This window comes from Alnus glutinosa, chromosome 9 (assembly GCF_958979055.1).
Source record: "Alnus glutinosa chromosome 9, dhAlnGlut1.1, whole genome shotgun sequence".
NCBI lineage: Eukaryota > Viridiplantae > Streptophyta > Magnoliopsida > Fagales > Betulaceae > Alnus > Alnus glutinosa.
This window is the reverse complement of record NC_084894.1, coordinates 677729-694873: the sequence shown is the minus strand read 5'-3', so window position 1 is coordinate 694873 and position 17145 is coordinate 677729. Positions and strand designations below refer to the sequence as shown.

At 37.0% G+C, this 17145-nt stretch overlaps 1 protein-coding gene across 1 annotated transcript; it reads right to left on the bottom strand.

Moving 5' to 3' along the window:
• Window positions 1–1337: 1337 nt before the first annotated feature.
• On the bottom strand, window positions 1338–10384 carry LOC133877393 (probable CoA ligase CCL12). The gene is made up of 14 exons (XM_062315673.1): window positions 10086–10384; window positions 9828–9957; window positions 9447–9706; window positions 8026–8227; window positions 6840–6880; window positions 6388–6516; window positions 6182–6255; window positions 5870–6090; window positions 5384–5478; window positions 5088–5304; window positions 4702–4827; window positions 3987–4085; window positions 3477–3683; window positions 1338–1798 (listed from the first exon to the last, which is right to left on the bottom strand). The coding sequence occupies exons 1-14, from the start codon at window positions 10352–10354 to the stop codon at window positions 1685–1687; spliced, it is 2184 nt and encodes a 727-aa protein (XP_062171657.1). The 5' UTR covers window positions 10355–10384; the 3' UTR covers window positions 1338–1684.
• Between the last annotated feature and the right edge of the window lie 6761 nt (window positions 10385–17145).

Here is a 17145-nt window from a genome sequence, read left to right as displayed (position 1 = left end):
AATAAAAAAATCATGGAAACCACGTTATTCTTTTATAAAACTGAGAGTATCTGTTTTTTTATACATTTATTTTGAGTTTCCCCAGGTTTTGCATATGCTCAGCAACCAGTCGTAATATTTGAGAGGAATACTATATACTACTTTCCCATCATTCTTCCGTCCTTCTTCTTCTTCTTCATTTTTTCTTTTTTTTTTTTTTTTTTTTTTTTTTTTGGGTTAATATCATTTTAGTACCTGAGTTTCAATTTATATCGTAGATGATACCTGAGTTTTAGAAAAAAAGGAATTTCGTACCTCCGTTTATTTTTCCATCCAATATTTAACGATCTGTCATGTGTTAACCCCTGAGAATTAACACATAGCACAATATAATAATAATAAAAAATAAAAAAAATCTTTCAAAAAAAAAAATTAAAAAACCTTTTTTTAAAAAATAAAAATATTAAAAACTTTAAAAAAAGAAAAAAAGAGGAGCCACCCACTTCGCAGGACCATCCCCATGGGGTGGTTCGCAAAAAAATAAAAATAAACAAATAAATAGATAAAATTGATGGGTTTTGGCTCGAACCACCCCAAGGGCCAAAACTCATCAATTTTTATTTTATTTTATTTTATTTTATTTTTGCCATGGGGTGGCTCATGGTTTAGCCACCCCTCTTTTTTTTTTTTTTCTTTTTTTAATTTTAATTAATTTTTAATTTTTTTACATAGTGTCACGTGTTAATCTCAGCGGTTAACACGTGGCGGGCAGTTAAATATTGGACGAAAAAATAGACGAAAGTACCAAGTTCGTCTTTTCCCAAAACTCAGGTACCATTTGCGATACGAATTGAAACTCAAGCACCAAAAAATAAAGTTGTCAAAACTCAAGTACTAAAAGGGTATTTAACCATTTTTTTAAAAAAAAAAAAAAAAAAAAAAAAAAAAATTAACCATTATATTAGTAAGATCTTACAAATTTAATGGTTGCTTTTTAAAAGATAAAAGAAGGATTAGATAATAATAAATAGCATTTCTCAATATTTTATTATAATGGGAGAAAAAACGTGCAAGGGAGAAAAGACGTGTTAGCTAGACTCTCAAAAGTAATTCTCATTAGGCAGAATGCCAGGCATAATTAATTCATTTGTTTTATTTTTTATTTAATAATTTTAAAGATATTTTAGAAAGTTATATATATGCCAAAATAATTTAATTTTTTATTTAATAATTTTAAGGATATTTTAGAAAGTTATATGCCAAAATAATCATGCAACTTGTCCGTCTATTTCAACTTCCATACCCATGGTCCCATAGCTTTCTTTAATATTGAGATGGTCATCACGAAGGGAAATTCATTGAGGAACTGGATCGAGGCAGCCTTGAACGATTGAAATTAAAAGTGTGTTGATTAATTGTTAAGTACAATCTTAATAATAACAATGTATATATAAGTTTTGTTTGGCACTTTCTCATTATAAGCCGATTTTTAAGAATAAGTTATACCAAAAGTTTGTATAATTTAATATCAAAGCCGGACACCAAGTTGAGTATGGCTCAACGGAGAAAGAGCTACTATAGAGTGGCCTGACGTGGACGTCGGTTCAAGTATAATCTTAATCATGCGTATATAAGCTTTTGAGCACCCTCTCCTTGTAAGACGAGTTTCAAGGGTGAGTTTGATCTACCCAACAATCATGCGCTGCTAAATTCTACTCTGAACTGACATTTCATCTTTTATTTGGTCCTTCAAAACCCTTCTCAACAACTTATTAGAAGCTGTTCTGGGGAACTCCTGAACAATCTTAACACTGTTCACCTGTTAATCAATTCAAGAATTGGAGACATTGGATCAATAACTTGATAGTTTGCAAAAATAAAATAACACACAACTCTAACAATTTGCAGAACTATAAAACATCAATAATTTGTTTAATTGAATCATATCACCACAAGATCATGGATTTCAACATAAACAAGATGTGTGCCTCTCTTAGCAACCCAAGTGTGTTGCCTCCCAAGGTGTTCATGTCACTCTTTCTTAGTTTTTCTTGCTAGGTTTTGCAGACGGCTACAATACCACAAAATAGCTCTGATGGCCAATTAGTTTGTGTTTAGTCTTATTATAAGACTAGCAAAAATCTTAGAGAGAGCTTGTGACATAGGATCCTTATGGATATAAAATTAAAAATCTTCAACAGTAGGATCAGTCAACATCTTTTAAAAAAGCTATAGACTTAACTTGGAAACTCTTTCCAATAATATTCCTTAATTTTCCACAAGAGAATGGACTTCTGAAACTCTTTCCAATTATATCCCTTAATTTTCCACAAGAGAATGGAGTTCTACAAACTGCAAAAATGTCCATCAACACATTACAATTAACCCCCGAAGACTAGAGAATTACAAGTGAGGCCCCCTTACTAACAATTTTCACATATTTTCCTTCCACCACACTACATTCCACATGATCCACTTGTAATGGATTAACATCATTGTGAAGTCCCTAGCTCATGTAACCTTTAGAATCTCGATTTCATAATTCTGTTGGACTTCAAAACACTAATATATATATATATATATAGATAACTTTATACATACAAAATAGTTTTGAAAAATCTCACTGGCCCATATGAAATCAATTGAATATACTATCTCTTTGAGAGACTGGTGGATTCCTTATTGAGCATTTACATATTCTACTCATTATACACGCAACCCAATGTGTCCATATATAGCCTTTAATGGAGCATCACTGGTTGATATCGACAAAGTTTATTTGCATGATAAATAAAATACATAAACCTCTCAAGTATAAGGACAATAAGCAAATTGTGATAGAACAACCTTTTAAAAGAGAGTGACTACTCCATAAGGTGTTTTTTATCAGATACAGTTAAGTGTATGTACTTGTTACATTACACCAACTTGTTTTCTTAAGGTCACTACCTCAATGATGGAGTAAATCATTCTATCATATAGCAGCACAAGTGTAGGCTTTAGTGGTATGATATTTAGTTGATATCCACAGCCTAGAACAATTTGGGCTTACAAGGAACTGAAAAATTATTACTCCCCTACCTTTGGTTCATTAACCGCCAGCATGATTTTTCTACAATGTTACCCAAACAAAATTTATGCAAGACATCACATGTCACATTTAATCACCAACAGTAATCATGTATGTGAAAAAAAATATATTATTAAATAATAAATTCATAAAATTAGTTTTTGAGGGCATATAATTCTAACATAACATATCATTTGAAATAATCTTATTTAAGTTTTCACAACATATGTACGAGCCTATAATTGCATTCATAGTCTCATTGGCATTTGAAAGATGACATCATTTTGATTTTCTGTCAAATTAGTTGGATGGAAAAGAATTGAAGATGACCCTCTTAAATTTGAAGAACGAATTTGACTCGAAGAATGATCAGGTGATGGTAACATTAACTTTAAGGGAAAGGAGTAGAATAGCCAGAGAGTCAAACCTTAAACAAAGGGTTGAGATTGCTTTGAATGGCCCTTGAGAGTATTCTCTTCAGCTTGTCTGGTTCAGCATTAAAACCTTTCTTCAATACTACAAATATAACCAACTGTTCTGGACCACCATTTACTGGTGTAACACTAATTGCAGCAGTCTCCAAGATGCTTTCATCAGCTCGGTCACACACACGCTCAATTTCAATGGAACTTGTCTGCGTATCAAGAGATATTGAAGTAGTCAATATTTCAAAAATTAGTCCAAGCACACCAATTTAGAGAAAAGTGGTATTCTGTCAGTCAAAATTAATTCAAGTATGATTAAGTGTGTTACATATCAAGAGCTGATTAGGCAAGATTCAGAAGTCAAGCTTTCATTTCCAGTTAACATAATGCAACCTATGTTTGATAAAAAGTGTTTAGAACTTCTTTGTCTTCCACCAGTTAGTCCATAGCATAAAGCAGAGTCACTATCAAATGATTAAATCAAAAAATGAAAGCATTGGTGAATGTGGTACCTTAATGCCTCCAAGGTTCATGGTGTCATCAGACCTACCCTGTACAATGAAATAGCCTCCAACAGTTCTTTTAATGATGTCTCCATGTCTCCTGAGGTGCTGCCAATGCATATATCAAGTTATACTAGGATACAGGGCAACCTTCAATCACGTTATGGGTAAGACATAAAACAATAATAAACAAAACAATACACATTCTGAGATACAAACTTTAAGAATGATAGATGACTGTGGGAAATAATAAAATTGATGCTTTTATAATTAATTCTGATTTGGTCCTCAATGCATTACAAGAACTAGAGGATAGCAACATCAATGCGTGTTCAGAAATTGCCTATCTTATGGGTGAGAAAAAAAACACAAGGTATCTAAAAAAAAAATAAGGTTCACAATCATCCATCTAAAGAAACAGGGTCACGATTAATTTCAAGTCCCTCAGGACCCACAACATATGGATCCAGTCTCAAGATACTCAAACCCAGTTAGCAGACCAAGAGATCCATATAAAAGGGAACTGCATCTTATATTCTAGGTGATTAGTCCCTAATACGGTAATGACACTAATCAGGCCACTTACTGGGGAAGAAACAACTAATATTCTCAAATGGGTATCTTGCTCTATTGTCTTTATCTAATACATCATAAATGACATTAAAATTAGGCATAGAAAGAAGTAAGCATGCAAGTATTCTACAATAGGCAGGTACAAGTATACCATTCCTTTGTACATTGGCATTCCCTTGAAGTAAACTTTCTCATGATCAGCATTAAGCAATCTATCAGTCGCTCCCATGTATATGGGGAAGAGACCCACTTCGCCAACACAAGCTTGATCATCAAGCTGTCATACAAGTCAAAGAGGTCAGATATATCCACACAAAATATACTCTTTGAGTCATTTGGCTTGGCTCCTCCAAGTCCATCTTTATTATCACCAGAATTGTTGAAATTGATCAGAAATTACCCATCATTAGCAAGTACAATAACAGAGTACAACCAGGTACCGAGGTGACCTGATCTAGTGACAGGTTGGTAATTGCGACAGTAGCAAAAAAAAAAAAAATGAACCACAACTACAAACCATCCAGAAAATATTCTCACATAAGGTATCCCATGTTCATCAAGGATGACAAGGCCTGTTGTCATTGATGCAGTGCTAAAAGCGCCAAAAACTTGCGGCTGTAGTGGACTTCCTAGGATGTAACATGATGCAAGTTCTGTGCCGCCACAACATTCGATTATGGGATTGTAATAAGCCCTTGAAGAAAGCCAAAGGTCATCGTCCACGTTGGATGCTTCCCCGGTGGATGCAAATGATCTGCACATATCCATTTCTAAGTTCTGTTTCTCGGAGTTATATGCAAATATAGTTTCTCTAAAGTGCAAAGAGACATTACTTTATCCTTGTCCAATCTAGGCCTTTCATACACTCTGTACTCTTCCAAGTTTTTACTAAGCTAGGAACTGTACCCAAAACAGTCACCCCTGCATCCTGAACAAAATTAATAGAAAAATTAAGGTGGCATTTGGATGGAGGATGGTAATACCTTCTAATGCAAAACATGTTACTAGTAGTGGCTGGCTTTTATATACTGGTATACATAAGTTTATTATTCCTGGAGTATCATGTAAATTTCTCTTTTTTGTCCTGAATTTTCATATTACAACTCATCTAAAAAATGTTTTTCTCTTCAAGAAAAAGCAGTGGGAAATATATCTCATTTCCACCACTAACCAACAATTCAAAAAAATTCTCAGCATCCATAACTACGATAGTATTATCGTTGGTGCACCAGCTGGCTCCCATGGTTTGCCTCGTAATTCTTTTTTCCAAGTAATTCAATTAAAGTCACAAGCCAGAAAGTATATTAATGTATAATCACCTGAACAAATTTTCCAAATGTACGGCCAAGAGGTGATCCATGATAGAGTGCAAGAGTTGCACCATTTAGAAAGCATGAGTAGAGAAAAATTGGTCCAAGCACCCATCCCAAATTAGTGGGGCAGCAGTAGACATCTCCAACTTGAACATCAATGTGAGCCCATGAATCAGCAGCACATCGAATTGGTGAAAGTTGTGTCCAAGGAATAGCTTTTGGCTCTCCTGATGAAATCCAACAAATGTAGATGATTATGATATAAGTAATATTACAGTCAAGCTAAGAAAGAGACATATGCTTGAGCAATTTTTCTACCTGTGGTTCCAGATGAAAAGAGGATATTAGTCACAGATTCTACTGGTTGATAGATTGGAGTATAATTATTTGATCTGCCACGAAGAGAATGCCATTACTGTAATTAATTCGTTGGACATGCTTTACATAATGATATACAGATGGAACTTTATTTTCATTAATAAGTGTTTTTTTCGACCAATCTCACACAAATGTAGTACACATACCTTGGATGGCGATCGGCACTAGAAAGAAAAACCTTCCATGATAGATCTTGTTCTCTTAACTGAATGCCTACTTCATTCCCAATCACAGGGAGAACTATAGCTTTTAATGGAGCAGCTTCTACAACTCGACTGCAAGGAGAAAGAAGAATAGACATGTTGATTCCAAAGGTGTACTATAAGCATATCTAGCTCCAATCAACATGATAAATAATTTTCAGAAAAGAAAAAGTAATTAACGTGCTAAGTAATAGTTTCCATCCTAGGTAAGTGCTTTGTCGTACAGAAATTTCCTGAAGTGCCTACAAGCAGCAATGGAAATTGGAGTTTGACATGTTTTTGCGCAAAAAAAGTAGCATTTTGTAATGCACAGCTAGGGTGTCCCTTTAATTCTACCACCTGCCGGAGAGAAGAAAGACACATCATCTATCATTACTATAGAATGGCAGTTTTACCTGTACAAAGGAAACTTTCGACCTCCTCTTAATATGAAATCCTGAATAAAAATTGAAGACAGAATAATGTTCAAAACAAAGCAATATATATGTGAACTGAAACATATCAACACTAGTTCGAAATTGAAAGTATTACTTTAGTAAGAAGCCAGCACATGACAACTGAAGCCAAATTGTCAACTTTATTTTTGAGCATGTTCTAACCCACAATGGAGAGAACTCAAAATACAGGTTGCCTTAATAATTTTGAAAAGCACAGGGAAATTTCCATGACTAGTATATTAAAGCTCAACAACTTTCTTTCACATTTTGTCCAAGCCTCGTCCGACATTCTATAAATGGTAGTAACCTACTAGAAGGCTCTACTCTCCAGAACTAACTACATGTCAAAAACACTTCTTCTTTTTTTTTTTTTTTTTCTTTCTGTCAAATTTCACTACCTTACTTATAGTTACCAGATGGGGGAAGGAAAACAAAAACTGAGACAGGAGCAGAAACAGACAGGTTAACAGCATAAAAATAGGAAACTTGACATTTAAAAATTACCATAATTATTAGGAAACAAGAGGAAATGTGGAGAACCATTAAAGATGGTATTTAATTATCACAAATGTTGGAAAATTAATTTTTGGAAGATTTCCACCAGGTCCCTCGCAAGGGGCGTACATTGAAAAATATTCAAGAAGAAGCCCGAGATAGAACTAGGGTTGGACGCTTAGAGATAAGCTTCTGGAAACCATTTATTAATGAACTCCAAATGCCGGATTGAAGATACTTGCAAGAACACAACTGGTAACAGCTGGATATATGTAGTACAATCAACATGTGTGATGAGCCACATTAATGATCAAATAGCTCAATCATACAAAACAATCTTCATTTGAATGTTATAAAGTAAGGGTCTTCAAACTCAATGACTTTGACTGTCGAAGTGGACACTTTTAGTAGATCACATATCTATTCAAAAGTAAATAACTATGCAAAAGACAGATTGGTCATGCCACCATTTTGCACCTTTGAGCATCTTATTCATTTATGGGGTTTACTAGACAAAAAAACACAATTTAACACACAAACATCCTTGCCAATGGTGATTTTAACTAACATCTGAGGCCAACTTAGCTTGTTTCCCAAGAAGATCCCACATTTTTAATGCAACAGATGATTTATGGAAGTGAATGATCACCTGAGTGAAGACACCCTTTGCTTTTGACACACGCAAACGTGTTGCAATTTCCTTCGCAGCAAAGCTGTCAGCTATTGATACAACAACACATCCTGCTAGTACAATTGCCATATATATGATAACTGCATTGACTGTCATTGGCATGTCAATTGCAATTGCATCACCCTTTGAAAATATTGCATCCAGTGCATTTGCCACCAACCTGTGAATCACATTAGGAGAAATAGAAGATAATAGGAACACTGCTTGGTTTGCCAAAACGAGAATAACCAAAAGCATGCTCCTAAGTACAACTCTACTCCTCTCCTCTATCTCACATTAACGCTGATTAGGTCCCAGTAAAACTATGGAGAGAGTTAGTAATTACATAATTGCTTATCAATACTTCCAAAAAAATTATTATTATTATGCACATGTTACAAGTCCAAAACACAAAATTTTGTGCTGTTGTACTGGCTGATAGAATGAAAATTTTGAAATATTCCATTTATAAGATATAAGGAGATTGCAACAACAATTTAACTGCAATTACTGAGAAACTATTGTTTTGTTTTTTGTTCTTTTTTTAATTAATTAGTAAAGTTACCCATTCATTTGGTGGGTCTTGAACCTACAATTCTCCCCCAGCACCCAATTCTTATAAAAAGATGGAATATCATTTGAGCTAGAGTTCATTGGCATTTACTGACAAACTATTGTTTTTTTTTTTTTTTGTTCATTTTTTTCTTATTAGAGTTCAAGTTTTGAACTGATCTTTTTTTTTGGGGGAGGGAGCGGGGAATAAATTTCCCACCATATCTCCTCTCCAATTCCCATTCTATTGTCCTTGTTGCTCTTGATCATTTAGGCACTTGATTCTAATATTTTATCTCATGATGGGACCTTCTCCTGATTATTGTCCTATATCCTTCATTTGTAGGAAATTGGCTTTGTTTCTAATCAATGTGGAAAAAGGTTTTAAACAAAAATAATAAAAAAAGGTTCCCAAAAACATCACTTATTTGAAGACATATTGAATGGTTACGGTACTGCCACTTAGAGGAAATGATGCCTACTTAATTGCTACATCTGACATACAACTTGTGTTAAAGTTCTCGTGTATGTCATGAAGGACTTAACAATTAACTGAGATTGTGATGATGTGTATCTATCTTCTTGCAATAAAATGTGCATTAAGTAATGTCAGACTTGCACTCTTTTTGAACATATTTAGGCTGAAAATTCAAGAATTAAAAACAAGTGTACATCATTAACTCAATCATTTCATTTCGATCTTGAAAAGCATTAGATTCCCTGAAGTGCATATAGAACTATGTCATAATTTCTATTTAGAAATCACTGAAACACTACCTATTTCTACTGCACCTTATACTAGCATGATACAGTCAATTGAAGATAAATAGAATCAAGTGAGAACATACATTACTTGTTCTCGAAATTCTTTCAACGTCATTCGATTAATATCAGAATCATCACAGCCCTCATCCCTCCACACAACCGCCACACTACTATCCTCTTTCCTTGGATGACTTCTAGGCAGCAAACAAGATTCGGCAATATTCAAAACTAAACCGGGAAGCCATGTTCCCCCATGTTTCGATTTGTCAGTGGTATCTAAAATGCAATTTGGGGCACCGCGGAATGAAACTGAAAGCTCTTTTAGAACAATGGACCAGTAAGCCTGAAAATCATTGACATATGCATAATTCCAATCAAACCCCAATTCCTCTAGTTTGAATTACTATTTTGCATCAAACGTGGCATGTACCATGAAGTGTAGGGACAAAAAAATGATCATTTACCTCGGGATGCTGAACAGAGAACTTCTGAAAGAGGCTATAACTTGTAATAGGATCCTTGTATGATGTCCCCAGTAGTTTTGGACCGTATTTTTCCATCAAACGACCCAAGTTTGTATGTTTAGACTGATATCTGGAAAACAGAGAGAACAGGGGGATCAGTTAATAGAGGTAGAAATCAGAACATTTACTCTTTGAACAATTAAAAGAAGAGTGAAAGAGGAGGATATATAGACAGAAGGAGAGGAGCAAGAATCATACAGAGAAGGGAACCAGTAAGGAGGGGGGCCATTGGTGGACGCGTCCCAATGAGCATAGACAGAGTGGTAGACCAGCTGGTGCAACCCATGTGGGTGCCACGGCTTTAGCACCCTCCGAGCCACCAGCTGGCGCCACACCTCTCTTGGGTCAGACTCTTTGGCTCCAGAAACTACTTCTTTAAGCACCCTTTGGAATTCATGGGCCTCCTCTGTCGTTAGTCCTGCCTCCACCAAGTCCTCCACTCCAACTTCGCTAATGCTCTTCCCCATCTCCCTCCCCTGAACGTGTAGCCATTCTCTGTCTATATATATATATATATATATAAACGGGCCTGATTCATGGACAACCCACCTAACTATTGTTCACAATGTCGCTTGGGGTTATGCAATAGTAGTTGGGGTGGGGTTGATCCTATATAAATAAACAAAGTTGAGATAATAAAAGTTGGGTAGGGCTATTCCGAAAATTGTGCTTCTCCATGTGCCATGAATTCCAGAAAAAAATGCTTCTCCCAAGCATTACCTATAAAAGTTATACTAGGAGTAGGTGGAGATGTGATGGGAGGTGGTCCCCAGTGGCCGTTTTAACATTTTAAGTCATGCATTATAAAACTAAAAAGTACCGGCCACCGGGGACTAGAAGCAAAATCATTCATTTCTTCATCCTATCCTTCTCACATATAGGTTTTTCGTAGAAAAAATATATTTACACAACACCAATTACATAACTTTTACACAACACACTCACACTCACAAGTAATGTTTCTTACACAACTTTTACAAAGTTTTAATAATTTTTTTTTAAGATCAATTATTAAATATTTAGACCTCATATATAAGAAAATAAATTCAATAATTGATCATACAAAAAAATAGTTAGAGCTGTGCAATAAACATTACTCCACACCCACCACATGATCCCACCCATATAAGTATATTATGTAAAAAGGGTTAAATATATTTTAGCCCCCCAAATTACCACCCTTTTTTCGGATGGCCCCCCAAACTACCAATGCTTAGATTCTGGCCCCCCAAACTACTACTTTCGAATTTTTTAGCCCCATCCGTCTATTTATACTGTCAATTCTAACAGAAATTGGTCAAAAACTCGAAAATACCCCTCCCTTAATCGTGAGAATTTCAAAGTGTATGAGGGTATTTTCGGATTTTTGTTTAAAATTGACGGCATAAATGGACGGATGGGGCCAGAAAATCAGAAAGTGGTAGTTTGAGGGGCCAGAATCTAAGTATTGGTAGTTTGGGGGGCCATCCGGAGAAAGGGTGGTAGTTTGGGGGGCTAAAATATATTTATCCCATGTAAAAATTATGTAATTGATATTGTGTAAAGATCATATCCCTTTTTATTATGAGCCCCACAAAGCTACAAATTATATAGGGATAACTTCACAAAAGGGTATCGAACTATACCGCGTTTTTACAGAAGGGTACTGAATTATCATTCCTCTCGAACTCGGGGTTTTAACTATCAAAATGAATCCCAGAAGGGCATTCCGTCTGTTCTCGGCGTTAAAACGCAACGGAAGTCGATTCACGTGACTTCCACGTGACTTTTTTAATGGGTTTTGTCTTCTTTGCCCCTGACTTCAACGGATACATCAAGTCAGAAACCTCCTTCACAAAGCACTTATCTCATAGACATCGATACACTCTCAGCTCATACATACACTCTCAGCTTCGGCCTACCTCCATCAACGCGTGAAAAGGTAGGTTTTTTTGCATGAGTTAATTTCTTCCCTTCTTCACGTGAAAGCGATCATAACCTATGTCCTACAGTGAATCGAGCTCGGCAACCTCTACTGGTCCACTGTGTAAATGTGGATTGAAAGCATGTTCGTGGACATCCTTCACCATGGAAAATTTTGGTAGAAGGTTTTATTCTTGTGTAAATTACAAGGTAAATAATTTCTTCCCCTTAGGGTTCCATCTTTGTTTTCAATTTTTTTTTTTTTCCCCTTTAGGGTTCCATCTCTGTTTTCCCAATTTTTTTTTCCTAAGGGTTCCACAAGTGTTGATTGATGGGATTTTCCGATTATGCAGCAAGAAGCTGTGAAATGTGATTATTTTTTATGGTGTGATCCTGAAATGTGTGTATACGGTCTAAGAGTTGTGTCGAGGTTGAGAAAGTGGCACGAGAGTTTGAAGCTTGAACGGGAATTGAGTGGAACCCAGGTCTCGGATGAAGCAGATAAATATAAGTCTGAAGCTGAGATAAATAAGAATGAAGCTAATAAATGCAGGGAAGAAGCTGAGAAATACAAGTCGAAACTAGAGAGACAGAAGATGAAGCTTCGGTCAGTAGAGAGGAAGTACAAATTTGCCTTTGTTTGTTCATGAGTGATATTTGTGTTGTTGCTTGTATATCATCAATCTCACAGCCAGTGCAATGCATCGAGGATGATGTTGGCATGAAACTTTTTTGTAATGATGTAATGCCTTGTAATGTTTTAAGTGTTGGTCGGATTGTGTTCAAGGGTGGTAACTGGTTTGTAGTTGTTCGCCGGATTATGAATTTCCCTTGATAAGTGTATTGTAGTTGTTATCTTTGAAATATTGTTGTTCATGGGTGATATCAATTGCTATGTTGGTTCCAAAGAACTTGTAAATGACCAAAATGGTATGTCTTTGTAAACTTGTTACTACAATTTGTTACCAATTATCGTTTTTGGTTCAAAATTGGTACCAAAATTGGATGAATGTTATTGGTCATTTAATTGGTCTATTTGTTAACAAGAAGTTCACAGAGTTATAAACAACATTTGGTACCAACAAATTAAGGAAATAATGCCAATAACAGACAATACCAGAAATAGCATCATAAACAATTTGGTTTCAAAATGGTAAATGTTATCATTGAGTGATATTCTGTAATGCTATGTTGGTTCCAAAGAACTTGTAAATGACCAATTTGGTATGTCTCTGTAAACTTGTTGGTACCATTTGTTACCAATTATTGTTTTTGGTCCAAAATTGGTACCAACAGATTAAGGCAATAACAGACAATACCAAAATGCCATCATAAACCACTTGGTTTCAAAATGGTTTATATATGTGTTCCTGTAAACCTGTTGGTATAAAAAACCTGAATAGGAAAGCTAGACTCATCCAATCACAAACCAAACAAATTCCTCCAATCATTACACAAAAGTCAAATGACATCAAAAACAAACCAATGCATAACAATTCCTTAACCTTCCATTACTCAAATAACATCAAAACACATCAAATGTAGCTACTAAAATTACAAATTAAACCCTTCCAAAAAATAGTACCATAAGTTAAATAACATAAGTTACAAATCATAACCATGCTGTTAAATATCATGAGTTAAGTTAATACATCCTGAAAACCATGTTGTCCATGCCCTTCCAAAATACACAACACTAACTGAAAATATACATCATAACAATGTTGTCCATGCCCTTCCAAAATGTACAACACATATCCAAAAATACACATCAGACTTGCCAAATCTTCTTCTTTCCTTTATCCTTTTTGCCTACAGGTGGAGGAATGTCAGAACTTGTTACTTTTATCTTGCTTATGTCAAAGTCAGGAGGAGTTAGTCTGAAAGTTATGCCACCTGCAACCCTGGGAGGACCCCATGAGCATGCAGGTCCACCTCCTGGAACCTTGGGTGGTCCAGAAGGGTTCCTAGTGAGGTCAAGCATCACCTTTCCTCGAGTGTTTGGGTTAGTTTGTGTAGGATGTGCTCTTAATCTTCCACCAACTCTGCTTCTAGTTGCCAAACTGGTACTGGCCTCCTTCCTAGTATATCTTGTGCTTGCTCCCGTTCCTCTAGTGCTCTTCTCACCCCTACTTGGTGCAGTAGATGTAGTGCTTGTACCCTCTCCTCTTGCTCTTACCCTCTTTCGACCCCAACCCCTTGTTGGTACAGTAGGATTGTCAGTAGATGGGGCAGTAGATGTTGGTGCACTGAAATGGCCCACAGATGGTGCACTGGAGGATTCACCCAACTAAAATGAACACATCAAATGTCAGAAACCATCACAAAACAACACAAACATATTAAACTCACAGTATAAAGAAGCATATGCCTTTAGGTACTAAATGTATGCTAAACAATCACAAAGAAGAAACATTACCCTGTCAAGATTGCAATCAGTATCTGCAGCATGTTCTCTGTAGGAAGTTCTCTGTAGGAAGTTCTCCTACGTTGTTGTCTTTCAACATGCCTCATCCTAACAGTGCATGTTCTTGTATTGTGACCATATTTCTTGCACATCCCACATTGGTTCTTCTTGCCACCCTTTCTAACTGAGAATGGATTTGATGTCTCATCAGCACCTCTATTTCTAACTTTCTTAGGTCTACCTATAGTTGCTCTTGACTTAAGTGGTTCAATCTTCGGTTGATTTGTCCTAACCCATTGCTCCTCACTTGGTACAGGGTAAATGATGGGTGCATATGCCTTTAAGTACATCTCCTTTCCAAAGTAATGACTCAAATAATCATCTGGGTTGCATCCACCATGCCATATTGCCGAGATGGCATGACAACATGGGATGCCAGAGACATCCCATTTTCTACACCCACATGTTCTCTGGCACAAATTGACCACATACTTCCTGCCCTTGCAATCAACCTCAAATAAACCATCACCAGCAAAACTTGGTGTATAATGGCTGGCCTCATCTTCCTCTATCTCCAACTTCTCTTTAATTTTTGGCCCCACATTCCCCTCCATGGCCCTTATAGCATCTCTCTTCCTTTGGTACCTTCTCATTAAGTTGCCCCTGATTCCTTCCAACATTGTCAAGATGGTCTTATCCCGAAACTTAAGGATCCAGCTATTGAAGCACTCAGCCAAGTTGTTGTGCAGAAGGTCACACTTTGTGCTTGTGTTGAACCATCCTCTACACCAGGTTCTAGGGTCAACCTTTTCTAGGTACTCATGTGCTTTAAGGTTTAGTCCCTTGAGCTCCTCCATTGCAGCATAAAATCCAGTCTGTGTGTAAGATGAAACAGCTCTCCACAGCAGGTCCTTCAATAACACCCCCCCTATGACCATTGTCTTTGAAATTGGCATATAAGTGCCGCACACATGTTCGATGTTCAGCATGAGGACACACCTCATGTAGGCTTGGTACCAATCCCTGCACACATGAAAACAATATCTCTATCAAATTCATTAGATTTAACATACCAAATCACATACAAGACATGTAAATCATAAAAAAAGATATATTTAATATTTACCTTTTGTCTATTTGAAATGAAAGTCCACCCATGTGGACCCCTAGGGCCAAGATCTGCTAATAAGGCCTCGAGAAACCATGTCCAGCTGTCCTTAGTCTCTGCCTCCACCACAGCTATTGCAATTGGATACATGTTATCATTGACATCCCTTCCAATAGCTGCCATTAACTGTCCCTTGTAAACTTCCTTTAAGAAACATGCATCAAGGCTTATGATAGGCCTACACCCATCTCTGAATCCATTTTTCATGGCTGCCAATGACATGTACATCCTCTGGAATCTACAAGGCACTTCGGGCATAGGTCTCTCAACCATCAGAATAACACAACTCCCAACATTTGTGCTTCTAATTGCTGCACAGTAGTCCCATAATCGATAGTATTGCTCACCCAACTTTCCATAAATGGTCTGTTGTGCCTTCTTCCTAGCCCTATATAAGGAACTATCCTGGATTTCAACATTCCACTTCTTCTTCACCTTTTTCTTCAGGACATCTATAGGCATGTTCGGCTGATCCCGAAAACAGTCCATGCACTCCTCGGCAACCCAATTCAAAGTGATCAAGTGATTCTTGTACCTCCTAGGGCATGTATGTCTAGGCCCAATTGAAATTAGCATGAACGTGGACTCATCTTTCAACTGCCTCCCATAAACTCTGCACTTACAATTCTTGTCTGCACACACTACAATGCATTTAGTCCTGGAATTCTTTTCGTAAGTCAAGTCCTTCCCTTTCAATACAGAGGCCTACTTAATGGCTTTTCTAAACTCATACACATCCCGAAAAGTGTTACCTCGCTGCAAAATCGGATCTTTCAAATCATCCTTACTAAATGGAACCCTCTTGGTGACACAGGGCCGTCTTGAAGACTCAACCTCAGCTGCACCCTCTTCATCACTAGCAATAGGTGAGATCAGTCCATCACTACCGAAAATATCTGAATAATCCTCACCTTCACCCTGTCCCCCACCCGCACCTTCACCTTCACCTTCACCTTCACCTTCACCTTCACCCTCACCCTCTTCCTCTTCTGCTTCACCAACTGCTGCTTCTACTCCAACCTCCTGATCCACAACATCTTTTGGTTGTAGTCCAAACCCTTCATCTACTCCAACATCATCATATTCTAATCCCACCTCTGCATCTAAATCATAAGCATCGGAGTCATCAGTTAGAACCTGATTCCAGAATGGGTCACTTCTGTCTACAGACACTCTCTCATATTCTTCTTCCTCTTCCTCATCAACAATACCCTTTTCTCCATGTACTTCTACTTCTACATCTACTACGCCAAAGTCAACCAAATATAACTCTACAATTCCATGCTCCCTATGGTGCTCCACCATTTGAATGACATCATGATCAGAAGAAATAAGTTGTAGCCTTTCATCCAGACTCTTGGTAGGTAGATTATAGTAAATTAGGTCACCAGGACCATACCCATAAGTCCTAACTACCCTCTCTATCTCAATAAATGACAACTCATCTCTATCATATGGGTCAGGGTAATGTGATATGTCCCCACCAACTTATGTGACCATATGCTCCCTATTAAATCGGCCACCATGGTTGTAACGATCCACCCCCAATGACACAATATTGTCCGCTTTTGGCTCCCCATACCAGACTTCCCAGGAGGTCACCCATCCTGGGATTGCTCTCGCAGAAGCACACTTAACTGCGGAGTTCTGATAGGTTAATGACCATCACGGCTTTAAAACGCGTTGTGTCATAAAGGGTGCATTTATACATATAAGCACATCCTCATTCCCAGGCGATGTGGGACGTCACAATCACCCCCTCTTTGGACCCAGCGTCCCCG